This window comes from Aethalodelphis obliquidens, unplaced genomic scaffold (assembly GCF_003676395.1).
Source record: "Aethalodelphis obliquidens isolate GAN/ISIS:26980383/991018 unplaced genomic scaffold, ASM367639v1 scaffold94, whole genome shotgun sequence".
Taxonomy (NCBI): Eukaryota; Metazoa; Chordata; class Mammalia; order Artiodactyla; family Delphinidae; genus Aethalodelphis; species Aethalodelphis obliquidens.
In genome coordinates this window covers 1,055,088-1,076,618 of record NW_020838038.1, presented here as the reverse complement: position 1 = coordinate 1,076,618, position 21,531 = coordinate 1,055,088, and the positions used below count along the sequence as shown (strand labels likewise).

Here is a 21,531-nt window from a genome sequence, read left to right as displayed (position 1 = left end):
TCTTTTTATCCATATTTTCTACTCCTAAATTATTTTATTCTGCTAAGGATCTGGATTACAATCCACGTGGGACAAGAAAATGAAAGAAGGGCGCTGTTGAGATACATTCTCTGTTCTAAATTACATCTGGAGGCTTCATTGTAATGCCAAGAATGACTTGCCTGTGGATGGCTAAGCCCTAGATCAGGTTACCACCAAGCAGTATTCTAACTCCATTCTTTGAAACAGTTTGGAAACAGAAGTATTGCGTAGGTCTCTTGGGCTGTTCAGATTCTGAGAGGTAAACCAGTTAACCTTTTGGAGCACCGGCTAACTCCAGGAATTTACCCTACTTCTTTAAGTTTTAAAATTTATCTTTATTTGATTTTTTTAATATGTTTAAAGTAAAAAGAATATCAAAAGGCATATAATGGCAAGTTCTCCTCTTATCCCTATCCCCACCTACCAATCACCCTTCAATTTTTATATATCTTTCTAGAATGTGTTTACATATATATATCAACTATGAATATGTATTATCCTTTAATCTTATCAGAGGACAGAGTCCATGTTAATTGAGAGTGTAGAAGAAATTATAGTAAGTAGATTTTACATAGAATTTTAAACTAATCAATACTTGATCAATTTGGGTATTCATCTTCTTAGTGTAAGTGAGGACTTCTTCCTTCAGTGAGTTAGCAGAAAATTTTGTTCCGCTCATCAGTAAAATTCTCTTATTCCATGACAAGGAGGCTGTTTGAATCAGGGTTGAACACCCTCTACATAAGAGATCCTGGCAAATACCCATGTGATGGGGCCACTTGTCAGAACCTCTCTCTGCTTGTGAGAAAGTACCTAGAGCACAGGTTTGTTCTTGACTGGAGTCGTGGGCAAATGCTCCACAACTCTGGCTGAGTCCCACACCAGATTGAGATATAATGCGTGGTCTATACATGTACTTCAATCTAAGTCATTATTTTTTCCCTCTGTGTATATAAATTTTTCAATACAAATTAACTTATACCCCACTAGAAATCTAAAAAATAAAATAGTATTAAATGTCAGGGTTTATGGGAGACAGAAATATTGGCAAGATACATAGCTTTTAAAAACATTTGCATCAGATGTGCACATCACTTCATTTCCATTCCAACCCATATTATTAATTTACTTTTCTTTTCCAAGAAGCTATCTATTAAAGACATGGCCGACTTTCCTGTCCCTACCCAAGATGTGACTGGTGATGACAAACAAGGTATGGAAAGAATGAGTTTTCTCCCTTTAGGGACATTTTACCTATATATATTTTTAATCTACTTCTCTTGGAGTGGCTGGCTTCTAGAGCATCTGAGGACTGTTCTCTGTATATGAAAACATTTGGATGGATTAAGTAGTTCCAGTTGCTGTGACGAAACTATAGTTCATAAAGTGGTAACAAGACCTTGAGTGTCCACAGCCCTTCAGTTATGACCCTGTGCTCACTGCTGACCCTCAGGCTACTCCAACACCTTTTATTGGAATCTGGTCGTACTAATTAGGAAATGACTAGAAGCTGAACGGTTTGTGAGCATAACATCTTGTGTTGGCAGATGTGATCCCAGAATGTCAATATACATGCACATTTGTACACAGGTCTAATCCTCGAGGAAGTTACCTTCTGGAGAGAGTTTCTACCCCTGGGCTTTATTCTCTGTGACTTTGTGGGTGTTGGGTTGTGATGATTTGCTTATCTTACTGGACGGGTGAGAGCAGTGCAGCACGGTGTTCCGTGTTACAGCTAGCATCAAGCACAGGGATGAGGTGGCCAGGGACTTATCTAGAAGAGCAGGAGGAACACCCCACCTCCTGCCATACTTCTATATAATGCTTTATAATCTATCAGGTCCTTCCTCATGCACTGTATTATTCAGTCCTCACAAAATGGAATGGAGGCTGGTATGTTTTATCACATAAAATATAGAGATGAGTAAACTAAAGTTCAGGCAGTATGAATTATTTGCTCAGTAAGAAAAAGAGCAGGGATAAGAACCAAGATTTTCGAATTCTCAAGCCCGTATTCCTTCTATTATCTGATATTGATTCACTGCCCATGAATGAAAGGCTTATCTGAAGGGACTAAAAATCAGTGAAGCTATTTCAGGTTTTGTTATCATGACCTGCCATGGATGTAGCTTTGTATGGGAGTTAAACATGAAAAATGTTTCCCATTAGGAAATAGTAATTGCATGCTCTCTGTTTCAGTATTTGCTCAGGAGAGGCAGGCAGACCTAGATGTTATCTCTGGCAGCAAGTACTCTGATTACTGTCTTTACTAGTGGGTCTTAGCCTTGACTACCCATTGGAATAACCTCGCGAGCTCTAAAAATCCTGAATCCTGGCTGTCACTCTCAGAGAGGTCCTTGTATCTTTGCTCTGGATGTCAGGAAAGAAATGGGGAAATTTGATACTTCCTGGTAATACTCCTCCCAGCCACTAGAGGCACTCTCTCTGGAACATTGAAAATACCTCTGTTCTCTGTAGGAGGAGAACCTGTTACCATAGTTTAGGAGACTTTTATTGTTTTAGTAAGTGCTATAGCAACTTATAGATGTTTGTAACACCGTTTTCATAAGTGATGACTAGGGGTTCTTTGTTTTAATGTAATGTGTCTGAGACATAAATTTTTTTTTTCTTTACTTTTCCCTCTCTTGTTCTTTAAAAACAAAACGAAACACTGCTAGCTTTGAAGAGTGCTACGGATGAAGCCTTACCAAAGGATATGTCCGAGGATTCAGGTAGGAGAAAACCAATTTAATATATTTTTAATGTAGTTATTTCTTAAACAAACAAACAAACCAAAACAACCCTGTAGTTTCAGTGAGAAAACTGGTACATCTGTGATAGTATATATATATATTCTGTCCAAATATTTGTCTTGTGTTTTATTCTAAGGAAACCTTTTGGTTTCTTTTTTACTCCTCCCCTCTTCTCAGGTATGAGAAGAGGGTGATTTCTTTTTCATTTCTGAATATAGGTTTCACTGAAAGGATTTCTCAGTTTGAATCGAGGGTCTCATTGTCACTAAGTATAAAATTGTGAAGGCTTGGATTTGGGAAGATTTCAACAAGCCATTGTGATTTCTGTGTAGAGTAAGCTGATGGGGTGGATTAATGGGAGGCTCACAGGTGAAACTTTCCGTTTCCAAAGCATAAATCTCAAACGCTTTCATTATGCTTCACCACCAAGAAGGCAGGTAAATGTGCTTACACATGGAGTGGATTCCAAGGAGAGAAATAAAAGTCGTATTTGCCCAGGTTCTTGGAGAGTCAGAACTGTGTCTGGGAACCATGGAGATGGTCGGGCCTGTGGCCTCAGCTTTCTCGACAGAGCCATCACTGAACCAAGATGAACCTAGCTGAGAACAAACTGGCTAGGGATGGCATTACTGTTTGGAGCTCTGGTTATGAGCACATGAAAGAAGTTGCTGCTTTCTCTTTTAGTGTTATCTCTCTTAATATTTCATAAGTAAATCATGTTTGTTTTGGTTTACTAGCTATCATCCAGGCTTCATTTTTTTAAAGTTGGAACAAAGGAATCAATATACATCGAGGCTTATGCTACAGTACAGTATTTCCCAAACACTAAGTTCATTTAAGGTTTAAAAGAGAGAGGGGTAGAGGGAGAGAGAGGGACGGAGGGAGGGAGAATGAATATGAATGAGAATATATGATTGATTGCAGTGATAAGGCCTAAGAATCTGTATTTTTAGGCAGCCCCTCCCTCCCAGGGGGTTCCAATGTTCAGCCTATTTTGGGAACCACTACCTCTAGAAAGTGACGTTAAGAAATAGAAAATTAAGATCGTAGATCAACTATGACTCCAAAAGTGGTAGGAATTCTCAAGCCTAGTTTTGGCTTTTGGAACTGATTCAGGTTCCTTCATCATAGACGGAAATGCTCTATTTGTGTAGGACAGATGCCTGAGGTAGGTACTTTCCAACTCTAATTTCTGGAAATGAAGTGGATACATCCTAGTTTTTGTAAACTTCATGTTATGGTATCAGTAAAAGTTATTTAAATTTGGAGAGTTAAATTGTGCTTCTCCAACAGCCTTTTAGGCTAATAACTCTTCCTATTTTTTCCATGAGCATTTCGTGTTCTCTGGGACATGAGCTTTAGATGTCATTTTCAACATTCCTTCATTGAATGGGGCATGGCGTCACCAGACAGAACCTATCAGGGTGTGCGTGCCACAGTACGCGAAGTATATCTGAATTTGTTTCACATTCTGTCTGGGAGCATGCTATGTGGTTTCTGATTTGTTCTTCCCTTTGCTGCCCTTTCTGGAGTGGATATGAGGGAATCCCTCATCTGAAAACGTATTTAGTACCCTCTTTTCCGGGGAATGTTTGGATTCCTAGAGGGAGACACAAGAGTTTCAAGGTGGTGGTTTCTAATTCTGGAAGGCTGTCCGTGCCATGTGGGCAGTTCACCTCAGTTGAGTTGCCGCCTTCTGGAGAATTAAACTTTAGGCTTGCCCTCCTATCCTGTTTCTGTTTCCTGGAAAGATGACATGCCTGGAGTGTTCTAGGAAGTTCTCATTCTTCTTCCCTCTGCCCAGCTCAGTGAGAAGCTGTGATCCGCCCGTGGGCTTCTGCCTGGATTCTGACCCAACCTGCCCTTGCCATTTTTGTGGATATTCACATGCTCCAAATGCTGAGTCTGACTTTCAGGGGCTTGGAGGCTGATGGAAGACTTAACTAAAATCGTGTTCTCCAGCTTTTTCTGATCTCGAACCTGTGGAAGCTTACCAGCCCTGCCTGGGATCTCATTTCCCTCTTTTGCTCTTCCTTCCACAGTGGGTGGTGATAACCATGATAATAGTAATGGTGGTGAAGAAAATGTGGTGGCTTACAGATGGGATGTGGGACTCTGTCATCAGGGAACGCGGTATTCCTTGTTATATCTTTTTCTCATAGACCTTTACCCTTTTAAGTACTGAACATGTACATATTAGTGGAATCTGATGGATTTCTTAGCTAATGGCACATTCTAGCCTAATTCAAAAGGCTATACTGCACCGTGGCCATCTTTTTCTGTGTGTCTCTAGGTCCTGCCGAGGGCGTCGGGCCTGCTCGCCCTCACGCTGTAGTCTTCAGCCTGCTGTTGGTGATTCTCATAGCTGCCCAGTTGCTGGCAGCCACCCCTTGGTCTCTCTTTCCATTCCCTGCACCCACCTGCACCTCCCGTGCTGTCCTAGAAGGAACTGAATTTCAAAACCAGATTTCTAATCTTGAAAAATTAGGAACACCCTACAGCAGTAATACGTTGCAATTCTAGAATACATTTAAGTTTTTAAAGCGCCTTCACTTTCTTATCTCTCTGAGTGAGAAAGGGGCCTCATTTTTATTATCTTCATTCTGTAGGTGAGGAGACTGAGGTTCACGGAGGTCACAGCTAGAGAGGGTCGTGGCCAGGAGTAGCCCCTGGACCTCAGGACTCCTAGCCTGGTCTCCACGGCTCAGCCACACCCATCACGCCATCTGCCTGCCTATCTCTCACCAGCAGGGTTCCCCGCTCCTTCCACACCCATCCCTCCCCGCCCCCTCCCCGGCACAAAGGCAAAGATAGTGGCACTGGACAAAGGAAGTAACAGTTACCGCGGTCTGGTTTGGGGAACAGTGTTTTAAAATGGCTGAGACTTCTGCCCACATATTTCTGGGAAGCAGTGGGGCCTGAGAGAAGCGGGCTGGAGCCAGCCGTGGGCGGCCCGCTTGGAGGGTGGCCCTCAGCCCCGTGGTGGGTGGCCCTTGCAGCCCCAGGTGGCCCCAGGTAGCCTGCTGGGCTGGAGGAGAGGCTCTCTTGGGCCACCATCTTTTGCCGCCAGGGGGCTGGAGCAGGGGAGGTGGTTGTCCATCTTCGTGTGGGCGCACGAGACCGGCCAAGGCAGGCTCACACTGCTTGGGCCTCCCGTGCTTCTCGGGGCTCCGGCAGCCCTTCAGTGGTTTGCAGTTAAAAGGTGCTCGTGTCCTCACTCCAAGAAGCAAGAGCGCTTCAGTTGGGAGAAAAGCACGTCTTCTATAGCTGACTGAAGCTAAGGGGACGTGTGTTGCTAGTTTGCTTTGGGCCTTGTTAGCATCTCAGCTCCGCATTCTGCCCTGCTTATCCAACCCAAGGAGTTTAATGATCGTCAGAAATCCAGCATGCTTCATACCAAGGAGGGGTTTTATCTTTGGAGTAATGTTAAAGAGGATGGCATCATGCAGTGCGACATTTTCTTTCCGGAAAAATTTGTGCAAACAGTGTACAAACTATATTCTCCTTGCTCCTAGTTAGTAGCACTTTTTCTTTGAATGTTTATGACATTTTATGATGAAAAATTTGCAACGTTTGCAAAACCTTAGCACAGCTAGTGGTTTCTAAAGTTGTCTTCCACAGAGGATTGAAGACGTAAAAAGAGGATTAATGTTTTTGTAAGTATTTCTCATTACTCCCAACAACTTATGATGGGAAAGTAGGCTCCATGTGTGTTGGTAGTGAGCAAGCTAGTTCATGATTTAAATTGGAGAAGGAAAAGTTGTATGGTTGACAAAATATTTTAATGATTTCACTTCATAATATTCTCTCTACGATTTGGGACACAAGAATATTTTCTTACAGGAAAAGCTGCATAGATCATTTAGACTTAACTGTGGGACTTTGATTTCTTGTGGTCATGTGGTCCTGGTGGTGTATTTTAAGAAAATCTTAAAATATGTAGCCCAATACATTTCTTCCTAGCCTTCAGGGGAGACTGGTTCAAAATCTATTATTACTAGGCTATCATGATAGACCAAGAAACCCTCAAGTCTGAACCCATCATTGTATAAATAGATAACCTCTTGAGAGAGTTGTCTTTTAGGCCGGAATTGGTTCATTAATCAACTTCGATTTGAGAATGGCTTCATGGCTAATGCTCTGATGAGAGGAAAAATATGTTGGTTTTTCTTTCTTTTTAATCGTGCCTTTAGCTTTAGAAATAAAATTATGGAATCACAAAAATGTGGAAGCGGTCAAGTTTTCCACACGGATACCTGTACCTCATGTTTACCTGTTGATGTGTTCTGTACTAGCCCAGGTGCTGCTTAAAACCTGTTTAACTGCAGACATGAAACCCAAGCAAACAACAACTAATCTTTGTTTCAGCCACTCCTAAGGATTCCAACAGTCTCAAAGCAAGACCAAGATCCAGGTAGTGTTTGTTTAACTTCTACTTGAATGCCCTTTGTGCCATGCCCCTGACTAGAAATAAACCTCCCAACCCAAAATCTTTTCCCTTCAATTTGAAGCTTAGGATGAGGGTGAGTTCACTCGTCATGAGGGGCCTGACTGGAGCCCGCAGTGCTGCTGGGGAGGCGCTTAGTTTCTGGGTTTGTTGGTGCTGGGAGAGGGGCTGCTGCTCTCCGGCCACCTAACACAAAGAAGGGGCAATGTGATGTGACCCTCTTGCTGCAGGATGATAACGAATAGGGGGAAAGTAGCTTTGGAAAGCGGGAAATACCGTTAAAAGGTAACTAACATTGAAATGTCCTATCATGACAAGGTGCACACCAAAAAACAGGAAGTCTGGGGGATAAAATCTGGAGTAGGGAACTAAAATGCTTCGGCAATTTCAGTGCAGCTCGGAACTTCAGGTAAGCAGTGTTTGTGGACTGTTTCATCCTCTTAGAGCCTCTTCTCAACTTCACAGTTTTTAAGTCAGTAGAGGTTAGTAGAAGAGGGAGAGCCAGTAAGGCAGTGCTGTGGTTGACATCAGACATCAGAAGGGAGGAATGAAGAGAAATACAGACTCTCATAGAAATACTAGAACCTCAAAGAGGGGAAATGGTGTTGAGACTGCTCTTTACCAGTAGACTGCAGTGGGAGACAGGATGCTACGTGTGTGTTTTCCAAGTTTTGCTTTGGCTCTTAGTGACTTTTTTCCTCCTTTGGCTGCTAGATGTATTCCTGAGAAAGTGAATTTAAATCGGATCGTATTTTGTATGCTTGCAATATTGCCAATTTAAGGAGCTCTCGTCTCCTTGTAAGTCAAAGAGTTACCCCTTGTAGAAGGTACAGATATCTGTGTTCATATTTTTAAAAATAATAGGTACACTAATTCGTTTTGGTAGGAAAAGAAGTTATAGTTCCTGTTTCTCTCAATGGCCACCACATTTGCTCATCCTGTTTTTGAAGGATGAATGGATCTTTTACAAGTTAGTCCGTGCTGGCTTTAGGATGTAGGAATAGTAACATTTATCTGCCTTCATAGTAGGCAAACCCTTCTCTGAATGGCAGAAATTGAACCTCACAGTTTTTACTTCTGCTGGCTTCCTCTCAAAGCGAGTGAAATGACAAAATCTCAGTCACATATTCTATTATTAATATCTCTGCTAAATTTTATATACGATTCTTTTAGGGATTGGTCTCTTGGTCTAATTTGGATGTTTTTGTTTTCACTACACCCAACTGGGTCCTTACTGAGACCGTGAGAATTAAATTATTTTAATCCTCCTTTTTAGAATAATAAAGCCATGTAGAAATGTAAGGGAAAGGAAAATCACCCTTCTAACACTGCTGCGTTCATCATTTTGTTGATTCCCTGCACATTTATGTTTTAATTGGTTGCAGTCATAGTTTTACTGTATCACTTATTGGATATTCATTTAACTTTCCATATAAAAATACAAATACGCAGGTTATATATGGAAGTAAAATGGAATAAGATGTAGTATGAGATTGTGTGCTCAATTATATGTATGTGTGTATATATACACACGCACACACATGATTTATACATGTACACATTATTTTCTCTCTCTTGAGTGAAAAATGTCACTAGAGCTGTATCTGACATAGAAAGTTCTTTCTAGCCAGGGTCTCTAATTTCCTTTTTTAATCAAGAGTTTCCATTTGAAAACTTTGTTGTCCTTTTCTATGGATTCCCTTTTATTCTGGTTGAAAGGAACAGAGCACCCTTCCTGCTAGTTCCTGCCTGCCTTTGTCTTGCCTGTCTTGCCAGTTGTGTTACAGGGACCACCCCAGAGCATGTCACATGCCATTATGGTGGCTTTATTAAAGATTGCAACCTTGCATGACAAAAAACCTCTGGACTACCACAAAGAAACCTTGAGGAAGTTATTCAGGAAAATAAGAACTTGCTGTGTCAAAACCAGCTTTACTAAGAACTGAAGTTGCTTAATAGTAATGGATAGACTCTAATTTCCTGAGTGCCACTGTAATAGCTAAACACCAAGACACTTTTCTGAGTTTAATTTATCTGTAGGGCACATCTCTGATCCAAGGTCATTTTCTTCTTTGACAGGAAGTTAGCTCAGAAGCTGAATAGAACAGACATAAGATGTGCACATGAGCTTCTTAGAAAATCATATTGGGAATTCATCCACAAACTTATTCCTAACTGATAGAGTAATGTACTGAGTTGAATTAATTTAGAAAATAAGTAGGGCTCTAATATATAGTCTAGCTGTGCCCCAAGTTTTCTTCCCTGGCTCATAGGCAGGCAGTCTCAGAACATTTTAAAGATATAATTTAGAAACTGAGACTGGAATTTGAATGAAACCTATGTAACCTTCTAGCTATGTGACCTTTAGCAACTTACTTAGTTCCTTTTTCATTAAATGCCGTGAATTGGAGTTATAATCTCTGAAATTGCCTAGTTAGCTCCTGCCTTGTTACAGATTGAGAGAGAAGGTTAAGAGGAGGCTTTTGCTTTGAAAATTTCCCCAAACCTGTATTTCTCATGGTAAGACAACCAAGGCCCCTCAACCTGACTGATGTGTGTTTTCCTCTCCTGAATTTCATTTGTGGCATATTCCGTTGAACATTTGATTCTTACTCTCAGCTTATCTGTCCCAGTTCCATATGTGCCTGTTATCACGTTTGCATGTAAACAGGAGAAGGGTTCTGTGGTCAGTTAATACCATGAAGCCCTTCTATTAAAGTATGGAAGTACCTAAGTGGAAGGGTTTACGTGTTATTAACAATTCCAACCGAAATGGATTTGAATTTACAGAAAGCGTTCCCTCTGGGGTAAGTTCAGGTCTAAGGTGTAATAAGAGCAAAGAGTTTAAAAAAGGTTGTGACTCAGGGTTGGGGGTTGGGCGCTTGTTGCAGCTGGTGTGGTATCCAGGGGGCAGCACCGTATCTGGCTCCTCCGGGAACTCAGCAAGCCTTGGCAGTCGCTTTGCCTTTTGTGGGTATTTTCTGTTTCAGCCCAGTTTCAGAGAGTAAAGCTTTGCTGTCTGCCTTCTGACCTTCCCTTATTTTGCTGCAGATCCTACTCTAGCACCTCCATAGAAGAGGCCATGAAGAGGGGCGAGGACCCTCCCACCCCGCCACCGCGACCACAGAAAACCCATTCCAGAGCCTCCTCCTTGGATCTGAATAAAGTCTTCCAGCCCAGTGTGCCAGGTGAAGTGCCCCTCTGCGCCCCAGCCCTTCCCTTTCCTGTTGGAGTCATTGGATGGGTGTCACTACAGAGGCCTCTGTGGGTCCAGAGAACGAGCAGACCTGGCCCAGACGGCCTTCACGTGGCTGGCACATAGATATCACGTGTGTCTGGAGCCTTGCCCACACTTGCTATGGACCAGGAATTATGAAATTCTGTACCCAGAGGATGAAAATGCTTCCTCCCCAGACAGTGCACTGAGTGTGTGGCCAGGGTCTTGTTCTCTGCATCGTGGTGATTTGTGTCCAGGATTGCCATCTGTGATTTCCTCAGACGCTTATGCCGTTCTTCTGTGAAAGGTCTCAGTGGTCAATGCCTGGCCGGAATTTTCTGCATTTTATCCTCTGGTGAAGATCCTGTGTCCTCCAGGCTTAATGCTTAAGGGGGCTCTGCTTTCTAAATCTGACTGATGGTTAGGTGTTTAGTGTGGGCATCTGGGTCAAGGGCTCCTTCAGTTGGGCTGCTCTGGGGCTTCTGGGGATGGGACTTGCTCAAGGCAGCTGCTGTACAGCTGGGCTGGAGGCGGGGAGTGTGGGGCGGCCTGTCTGCTCCCCTGGCTCCTTGTGAAGAGGAGCTGTCCTCCCGGGAGCCTGCGGAACCGCAGATGCGAGCCATGCCTTCACATGAGTGAAGGTGCTAGCGTACAGCTGCTGTCCCAAGTGTTATTTTGGGAGGCGCAAGGGCCTTTCCACTGACTAATGCAGGCAAGCTCTAAATACAATGATTTCCTGGAACTTTTTCTGTATCTCTGTGCATTTTAAATCAAGCCAACCTCAGATGCTAGTGATTTGCAGATGATTATCTTTTTTACTAACGCAAGGAAAGAATCTCCTTGGCTCACACATGAGCGTGACCCCTGTGTCCCGGCAGAGCTCAGCATGTTTTATTTGTTCTAATAAAGTACTCTCCTCATAGTAAAGTTATAGATTGTTTTTTAATATACCAGAATCTGGAACTCTCTATGAAATTTGATTCTCTGCCATGAGTTCATCAGATAAAAATTTGTCTTGAATTTTCCCCCATACTTTGATCCAAATTCTGGCATAATTTCATAGTAACTGGTATTTGGGGTGGGAGTAGCCACGGATGATGATGCTATAAAAAATTCACGTGGCTGGTGGATGTTGACCTCGAAGGTTTTTCTGTGGACACAAGAAGGTTAAAACAATCTGGGCAAGCATCTCCGTACGTTTTCCTTGCAAGGAGAGGCTGGAAACATGCCCCCCCCTCAGGCTGTGTCTCTCTCCCCATGAGGAGCGCCAGCTATGCTGCAGAATGGATGGGCCGTGGCCTTTACCACGTGGCACCCTAGAGTGGGAGAGAGAAGACTGAATTTGGAGTTCAGCTCAGCTGCTTATTAACTATCTGATTTTCAGCAAGTGGCTTAATCTTTTCTGCCTCTCAGATTCCTAATTTCGAAAACAGGACCAACCCTCAAGAGAATTACAGGGTGTTGATGAGGTAATAGATGTCATTCAAGTAGTGCCATGTTTGGCTCCTAGGCACTCACTCCCACGGAAGACCGACGGGGAGAGGGGGGTCTGAGGAAAGCCCCTGACTTCCTGACCCCCGGTGGGACAGTTCTGTGCCTCGTTCCTCGCAGTCCCCGGGATGGCTCACAGAGGTACCGAGCTGTGGCCACCTGTGGCAGTAGCCCCTCATTAACATACCTTGTCTGGGTCCACTGCCCTCCTGCCCTGTCGTGCTCGCCTCACACCGAAATCGAATGCCCGCTCCCAAGTCCCAGCGGTAGGGGCTGCTTTCAGGAGAGCCTGAATTCAGACGGCTTCTCTTTACGTCTCCGATGTTGATAGGACTTCAAGGGAAAAGTATTTTCATTTGATAAATGCCAAAGAATAGCTAGGTGGGTGACATCTGTATTCATAGCTTAATTCCATCGTCTTTCCAGTACAGGTTTACACAAATGAAATTTTAACAAGCAGTTTAAATTGATCACATGAGAAACAGAGCATGTCTGCATTATGAAAAGCAGGTGGTACCATTTCATCTACTTAATTTGTTTGCCTGTGGGTTAATTCTCACAGGAAAGTACAAGGGTCTGTCTAAACTATGTAGAATTTTAGTGTAGTGCATATTGCTAGAAATTACTTATTAAAACTCTGACAAGCTAGGAAAGCACGAGGTAGAGTCTAAACCAGTCACCATAGCACCGTCAGTGAGAACCGTGGTGCCCACGTAGTCACCCCTCTGCCACACTTGTCTTCATGTGTCACTCTAGCTAAGCTGGGTCACACTGTGCTTGCTGTCCTATATCCTGAGCTTCCTGATTAACCCTCTTTCATAATATGGAGCTGTGTCATTTCTTCGTGCCTGGGTGACGTGGTTGATTGCGCCCTGTGGGGCTTTCTGTGTCCCCGTCTCCCCCCATCTCGTTCTCCTGTCTCTACCTCATAGTGTCCTCTCGTGCTCACATGCTGCTCCCCTCTCCTCCCCTTCCCTCTCTGTTTCTCTCCTCTCCGCCCGCCCCCACGGAGGCATGGACGTCTCTTGCCCAGGCTCCGCCACCAACCTCTCTCTGCTCTCATGTCATAAACAAGGTAGAGGTTATTAATGACTTTGTATCTATATCTTTGTTTCCTTGTCTACTTATTTTCTTGGGCTGAAGTCGGAGATGCTGAGTCAGAGGCCATATACCTTTGAAGTGTAGATACAGGTTGCCAAACTGTGCTGTCAAAAACTTGTACCTTATGAACTTATCCCACTGGTTACGTCACCTGAGAGTGTTTCCTCACACCCTCATCAGCACTGGGTAATGTTCATCTTTTTAATCGTTACCTATCTGATAGACAAATGTTTGTATTTCCTTGATTCCTAGTGAGCCTGAACAGCTTTTCCTGTGTTGTTACTAGACATTAATATTTCTTCTTTGGTGAATTGCCCGAGTGGAGGCACACTTAGCTTCCGGCGCTCCTGCTCTTTGCCCAACCACAGAAACCGCTTGTCTCCTCTTCGTTTTTCCTGTGAGGGCCTGGACCTGTCTTATCTCAGGCCCTTGGGAATGTGAAGGTGGCCTCGGGGAGCCTAAGCTAACCTGCTCCTTCATGCGGTCCATGTTCTTCCAGCCCCCAGTACCCCATCTTTTAGCCAACTTTATCACTTAAGACAGACTCTACCTAGGCCATCCTGTTTATAACAATAGAAGAACGAGGAAAGGGTAAAGAAAACAGGGAAAGATAATGTGTGATGAAATAAGATATGAACTTGAATTGAAAAGGAAAGATAAAGTGAAGCTAATGTTTTTAAAAATGAGAATCACAGGATTGTGAAAAACAGAGTGAATGAGGCTAAGTTGCTGAGTCAGAGTAGCCTAAGGTGGAGCGATAGTGTGGAGAAGAAGTAGGATGGAGAGAAGATGCAAAGAAGCAAGAATGAAAGAGGGAAATGAAGGAAAAGGTGAGATGGTTGTTATATAGTGGTGATGATGTTTATACAGAGGGAGAAGCAAATAGGATAAGAGCCTGAGGAGACCAAGCGGGGGCGAGCCCACAGACTCGGTATAGGATTCAGATAGCATTCAAAGGACTCTTGGGAAGGAAGGAATAGCTCAGAAGTGGGTGGCATTAATGCCTTCAAATTTATGATAGGTAACATAATATGGGGAAGAATAATGAAGGATTGTTTTAGATTGTAAATCTATAAAAATGAACCAGGCCAACTCTGGCAGTGTGGGATAGTTGGCTTTAACCTTGATATCTGCAAAGAGGGTGTGAACATGTGATTTGCAGGAGTCTAGACTATCCCAGGGCTCGAGATAGGTAGGTGCTAGCATTACACCTAAAGCGTGTGTTTTCATAGGGAGAAGTTGACGTAATAGGATCGCTGTGCGGAAAAGGGAGCTCACCTTTGTCATAGCTGATTCAGGCCGTGGAGCCATCCTTTCACAGTCCCATCGTAGCTGCTCTGTTGGAGAGAAAAAAATGTGCAAGAAGGTCTAAGGCAGTGATGATGCAAGCATACAAAATCTAGAGGCAGTCAAGCCTGGGACTTGCTCAGTGAGGTTTAGATTTTATAGCTCTAGACTTACAGCCACGTAACATGTTTTATTACTGAAATTCCTGTGAGAAAAATCAGACAGTGAAGACGATACTTTTTAGATCCTAACCTCTTTTTCCTCACTGGAACAGTTGTTTTCATAAGGCTTCCCCCCACCCCCGTAAAAGGGTTTATTCTGTTTCACTGTGTGGGGTGGGAACTCCCCTCCTCCCACTTTTGACACTGCCCTGCCTCCTCCAAAGCCATGGGTTTGCAGCCCGAGGTTTCCATAGTGACGGTCAGCTGCCTCAGTGCTACACACAGCCCTGTCCAGCCACTGAGCCTCCGCCTGGCAGAAAGGGCAGAGATTACGGAGTGGGGGGGGGGGAGATGTAGCCATGCCTTTAGAGATTCAGACCAAGAATCTTCATCATGTCCGCACAAATCTAACAGGGGCAACTTGGTCCCTTGGATAGAGCTAGCTGCCGCGCAGTGGGAAAGGAAGTCCCTGGCAGGGCCGCCACTTCCCAGTGCCACCCCGCTTACGTTAAGAAAGGAGAGTGCATTTTGGTGGACAGCTCTTTCCACCACATCCCGTATGGCCGAGGACACTGAGAGCCACATGTTAAAACCATTACGATGGCCAAACAAAACACACCCATGGGTAGTATCTGCCCGTGGGTAGATAATGTCCTCTCGCTGCTTTAGACACGCTGACGATAAAGGTTCACTCCATGGTTAAGAAATTATGGTACATCCATCTCATGGGATCTTATGAAGCTGTTAAAAAGAATAAGGTACGTGTACTAAGTGGAGAGCTGTCTGAGACGAGTGAGAAAGGCATTGGTGCGTGATATGTATGTTTTTCATTGTATAGACAGTTTTTCGGAAGGATACTTGAAAAAGTGGTAACAGTGGTTGCCTCTGGGGAAGAGAATAGGATGACCGGGGCCCAGGTGTAAGAGAGAAACTTACTTTTCATTGAATATCCATTTGTATCTCTTCAGTTTTGCCTCACGTATAGATATTACTGACTACAAAAAATATACTTTTCACTCTATAGCTGCAATGACCAGATGGCACCTGAGAGTACCACAGATGGCCTTCCCGGATGAGTTTATCTGTCTCAAACCTGCCTACCAATCTGTATCCAGGGTATTTTTACAACCGATCTGCTGCCACCTCCTAGAATGGAGCTGAAATGACAGAGCATTGTTTAAGGCTCTGATATGTTCTTTGGATTCCTCCTCAGTGGTCCTCCAGCACTGAGGAATAGTTTTGGAGGACTTCCCATAGCCTCCATTGTGAGATGTATGGATGGGCAAAGGGTTGTGATAAGGGCTCTGTCTTAATTTGGTGGTGGTGGGGATGTGTTTATTGAGTGATGAGCTGAGAACAATCTGTCCTGGGTTTTCTACAGATGAATATTTCTTTCTGCAACTTTAATTAATTAATTTATTTATTGGGCTTCTTTGGGTCTTTGTTGCTGCACACAGGCTTTCTCTACTTGCGGCGAGCGGGGGCTACTCTTCCTTGTGGTGCGCGGGCTTCTCATTGTGGTGGCTTCTCTTGTTGTGGAGCACAGGCTCTAGGCACGTGGGTTTCAGTAGTGGTGGTGCACGGGCTCAGTAGTTGTGGCTCGCGGGCTCTAGAGTGCAGGCTCAGTAGTTGTGGTGCATGGGCTTAGTTGCTCCGAGGCATGTGGGATCTTCCCGGACCAGGGCTCAAACCTGTGTCCCCTGTATTTGCAGGCGGATTCTTAACTACTGCACCACCAGGGAAGCCCTCTTTCTGTAACTTTAGAAAAGGTAAACCCCTTGGGAGTAAGAGATGGTCTCAAGACCAAACTTGCCTTTCAAGTTTTCTAAAGGATGAATTTGGCCACACAGATGGCTATGACCTTATAGATTTCCTTATTGTATCATTGCTGTGAGAGCTACTTGTTCCCTTTTAAAATCTAGTAGGATTTTGAAATCTAGTGGAATTATGGGATTCCTGCCCCATGCCCAGACTTTGGGGTCCACAGTACATAGCCAGCCAAGGGTTCAGTTTGTCAGTCTAGACAGTTCTTTTTTTAAATGAAAGCTTTACTGAGGTATATATAATCCACGTTCTATAAAATTCACCCTTTTAGAACACTCTTGCACTGCTGGTGGGAATGTGAATTGGTTCAGCCACTATGGAGAACAGTATGGAGGTTCCTTAAAAAACTACAAATAGAACTACCATATGACCCAGCAATCCCACTACTGGGCATATACCCTGAGGAAACCAAAATTCAAAAAGAGTCATGTACCAAAATGTTCATTGCAGCTCTATTTACAATAGCCCGGAGATGGAAACAACCTAAGTGCCCATCATCGGATGAATGGATAAAGAAGATGTGGCACATATATACAATGGAATATTACTCAGCCATAAAAAGAAACGAAATTGAGCTATTTGTAATGAGGTGGATAGACCTACAGTCTGTCATACAGAGTGAAGTAAGTCAGAAAGAAAAAGACAAATACCGTATGCTAACACATATATATGGAATTTAAGGAAAAAAAATGTCATGAAGAACCTAGGGGTAAGGCAGGAATAAAGACACAGACCTCCTAGAGAACGGACTTGAGGTTATGGGGAGGGGGAAGGGTGAGCGGTGACAGGGCGAGAGAGAGTCATGGGCATATACACACTAACAAACGTAGTAAGGTAGATAGCTAGTGGGAAGCAGCCGCATGGCACAGGGATATTGGCTCGGTGCTTTGTGACCGCCTGGAGGGGTGGGACAGGGAGGGTGGGAGGGAGGGAAACGCAAGAGGGAAGACATATGGGAACATATGTTTATGTATGACTGATTCACTTTGTTATAAAGCAGAAACTAACACACCATTGTAAAGCAATTATACCCCAATAAAGATGTTAAAAAAAAAATTTACCCTTTTAAAGTGTACAGTTCAGTGGCTTTTAGTGTATTCACAGTGTTGTACAGCCACCAGTATTGTCCAATTTCAGAACATTCTCACCACCCCCAAAAGACACCCCGTACCTGTTAGCAATCATTCTCCACACCGCGCTCCTCTCCCCAGAGCCATGGGCAATCACTAACCTACTTTCTGTGTCTATAAATTTGTCTGTTCTGGACATATATATATATATAGTCTTTTGTGATGGGCTTCTTTCACTTAGCATCATGTTCGCGAGGTTTATCCATGTTGTAGAATGAACCAGCACTTCATTCCTTTTATGGATGAATAAATAATATTACATTTTATGGATATGGCACATTTTATTCATCCATTTGTCAGTTGATGGACATTTCGGTTGTTTCTACCTTTTGACTATTATGAATAATACGGCTGTGAACATTCATGTACAAATTTTTGTGTAAACAAGTATATGTTTTCCTTTTTCTTGGGCATATACGGGAGTGGAATTTCTGGGTTATATGTTAACTCTTTGTTGAACATTTTGAGGAACTACTGAACTGTTTTCCAAAGCAGCTGTACCAGTTTACCATCTCAGTAGCTGTGTATGAGGATTGCAATTTCTTCATATCCTTGAAACCTTTGTTACCGTCTGTCCTTTTTATTTTAGCCATCCTAGTAGGTCTGAAGTGATGTCTTATCATGGTTTTCATTTGCATTTTCTAATGACTAATGATATTGAACATCTTTTCCTGTGCTTATTGGCTACATTTATGTCATCTTTGGAGAAATGTCTTTTCAGAATCTTTGCCTATTTTTAAATTGGGTTATTTGTCTTTTTTTGTTGAGTTGTAAGGGTTCATTATATATTCTGGATACAAGTCTCTTTTCAGATATATGATTTACAAATATTTTCTCTCATTTTGTGGGTTGTTCTTTCACGCTTTTTGATGGTGTCCTTTGAAGTGCAAAAGCTCTTCATTTTGATGACATCCACTTTATCTGTTTTTTCTTTGGTCATTTGTGCTTTTGGTGTCATATCTAAGAAACCATTGCCTAAGGCTTCCCTGGTGGTGCAGTGGTTAAGAACCCGCCTGCCAACGCAGGGGACACGGGTTTGAGCCCTGACCTGGGAGGATCCCACATGCCGCGGAGCAGCTGGGCCCATGTGCCACGACTACTGAGCCTGTGCTCTAGAGCCCGTGAGCCACAACTACTGAACCCGTGTGCCACAGCTACTGAAACCTGCACACCTAGAGCCTGTGCTCCACAACAAGAGAAGCCACGGCAATGAGAAGCCCGTGCACCGCAGCGAAGAGTAGCCCCCACCCGTCGCAACTAGAGAAAGCCCACGGACAGCAACAAAGGCCCAATGCAACCAAAAATAAATAATAAATAAAATAAATAAATTAAACAAAAAAAGAAGATACCATTGCCTAACTCAAGGTCACAAAAATTTACTCCCCTTTTCTTTTAACAGTTTTATATTTTTAGCTCTCACATTTAGGTGTGTGATCCATTTGAGTTGATTTTTGTATATGGTATGAGATAGGGGTCCAGATCCATTTTTTTGCATGTGGCTACTCAGTTGTCCCAGTACTATTTGTTGAGAAAATGATTGATTCCCGTTGAATTTTCCTGGTACCCATGTTGAAAGTCAATTGACCATCAACATAAAGGTTTATTTCTGGACTCTCATTTCTATTCCATCGATCTATATGTCTATCCTTATGCCAGTACCGTACTGTCTTGATTATTACAGAATTGTAATAAGTTTTGAAACTGGAAAGTGCATAACTACCCACTTTATTCTTCTTTTTCAAGATTGTTTTGGTTATTCTGGGTACCTTGCATTTTCATATGAAATTTAGGATCAGCTCGTTAATTTCTGTTTATTAAAAAAAAAAAAGCCAGCTGGGATTTTGTTAGGGAGTGTATTGAATCTGTAGATTAGTTTGATTAGTATTGCTATATTAATATTTTTTCCCCAACTTAATTGAGGTTAATTGACAAATAAAAATCGTATATATTTATGGTGTACACATGGTGTTTTTGATTTTTTTTTTTTTGCGGTATGCGGGCCTCTCACTGTTGTGGCCTCTCCTGTTGCGGAGCACAGGCTGCGGACGCGCAGGCTCAGCGGCCATGGCTCACGGGCCTAGCCGCTCCGCGGCATGTGGGATATTCCCGGACCGGGGCACAAACCCGTGTCCCCTGCATCGGCAGGTGGACTCTCAACCACCGTGCCACCAGGGAAGCCCTGTTTTTGATTTTAACAATATTAAGTCTTCCAGTCTTAATGGAAGAATGTATTTTCATTTGTTTAAGTATTTCAACAATGTTTTGTAATTTTCGGCATACAAATTTGTGCTTCTTCAAATTCTTACAGTCAGCCCTCTGTATCCTCAGTTTCTGCATCCACTGATTCAACCAATTGTGGACTGAAAATATTAGGGAAAAAAATTCCAGAAAGTTCCAAACAACAAAGTTTGACTTTGTTGTGCACCAGCAACCGTTTGTATTAGGTAGTATACGTAATCTAGAGCTGATTTGAAGTATGTGGGAGGATGTGCATAGGTTATATGCAAGTATTACATCATTTTATATAAGGGACTTGAGCATCCTTGGATTTTTGTATCCACAGCGGGTCCTGGACCCAATCCCCCAGGGATACTGAGGAACGACTATATTTTATTTATTTTGATTTTATTCTAAAGGAAATTGTTTTCTTAATTTCATTTTTGCAATCTTCATCGCTAGTGTATAGAAATATAATTGTTTTTTTGTATATTGACCTTTTATCCTGTAACTTTGTTGAACTTGTCTATTTGTTGTCTGGACACATCTTATCCTTAACTTAGATAATGAGGTAGGGAACATACTCATTATTCGACTTCAAACTGTTTATCTAATCCTGCATCTTTCCACAAGTCAGGGAGGAAATCCCTTTTAGTGTTTGGGAAGCATGGAAAGAATCATTACTGAATGCTTGCAACCAGTTTTACTTTTTCTCTCATTTGTGAAACCAATTGATCTAGTCCCATTTATTGAATAGTATATTCTTTACCCATCAGTATGCAATGTCCACTCTGTCCTAAGCGAAGTTTCCCTGTTTGCAAGAGTTGTTTCTGGGCTCTCTACTCCATTAACACCAAGTACTAGGTATCATAGTGTTAACGGCTGATATGAATTCGAGGCTTACTTTGTACAAAGGACACATTTAAAGTACTTTATATGCATCATCTCTTATCCTTACAACAATCCTAATGAGGTAGATGCTGTTTTATCCTTACTTTAGAGATGCAGAAACTGAGGTACAGAAGTTAATTTGGCCCAGGTCATGGAGCTAGTTGATGGTGGAGCTAACGCTCAAACTCATGCAGTCCAATGCTGGAGCCTGTGCTCTGCTGCCTCAAGAAGGGGCAAGTATTTCTCTTCTCTGTACCCTACTTGCCTCTCCCAACTTGTCTATTTGGCCAGATATTTACTAGGCACGTCTCTCTCTGTTCAGGTGCCTCTGCTGCAGATTGAGTTCTTAAGAGAGGGTAGAAGGCAGAATGCTATTATTCCTGTTGGTTGCAGGCCTCAGCCTGCTTCACCAGCCAGCCGAGGACTGGGATTCATCTCCAGACCTGGGCAACTGGCTGCTACTGCAGTCATTTGTCTTTGAAGGGCCAGGGAATGCCTTCCAATTTTCTAGACCTGAATCCTTGCTTTCAGGCCTGGTCTTGTTTGTGGAGGGGTCTATCGTGAGAAGTAACACACTCAGAATTCATTAAGTTTTCCCCTTGGGCTTCTCAGTGGTTGATAGATAAAAGGTGTTGGCTTTTATAAAAGGTATAGTGTCACTTTGTCATGAGATTTGAAGTCTGGAAGTTCATTTAAACATAGAGAAGTAGATGTGACTGGGCTGTTGGGCTCGGTGAACATTTTTGGAGGTAAAAATACAGTCCAGGGGCTTCCCTGGTGGCGCAGTGGTTGAGAGTCCGCCTGCCGATGCAGGGGACGCGGGTTCGTGCCCGGCTCCGGGAGGATCCCACGTGCCGCGGAGCGGCTAGGTCCGTGAGCCATGGCCGCTGAGCCTGCGCGTCCGGAGTCTGTGCTCCGCAGCGGGAGGGGCCACAGCAGTGAGAGGCCTGTGTACTGGGAAAAAAAAAATACAGTCCAGGTGCTTCAGGTT

General features: G+C 43.2%; 1 protein-coding gene across 7 annotated transcripts in view; it reads left to right on the top strand.

Moving 5' to 3' along the window:
* REPS2 (RALBP1 associated Eps domain containing 2) overlaps positions 1-21,531 on the top strand; it is a 233,760-nt gene that overhangs the window by 125,016 nt on the left and 87,213 nt on the right. For 3 of the 7 annotated variants that reach the window (XM_027095715.1, XM_027095710.1, XM_027095709.1), the window contains 4 exons: positions 1,165-1,234; positions 2,700-2,753; positions 7,143-7,188; positions 10,273-10,409. In XM_027095715.1, the coding sequence (XP_026951516.1) occupies positions 1,165-1,234; positions 2,700-2,753; positions 7,143-7,188; positions 10,273-10,409 (307 nt within the window). Of the gene's footprint in view, positions 1-1,164; positions 1,235-2,699; positions 2,754-7,142; positions 7,189-10,272; positions 10,410-15,502; positions 15,932-21,531 lie in introns of those variants that run through there. The other 4 variants (XM_027095714.1, XM_027095713.1, XM_027095716.1 and 1 more) reach the window with 3 other exon arrangements.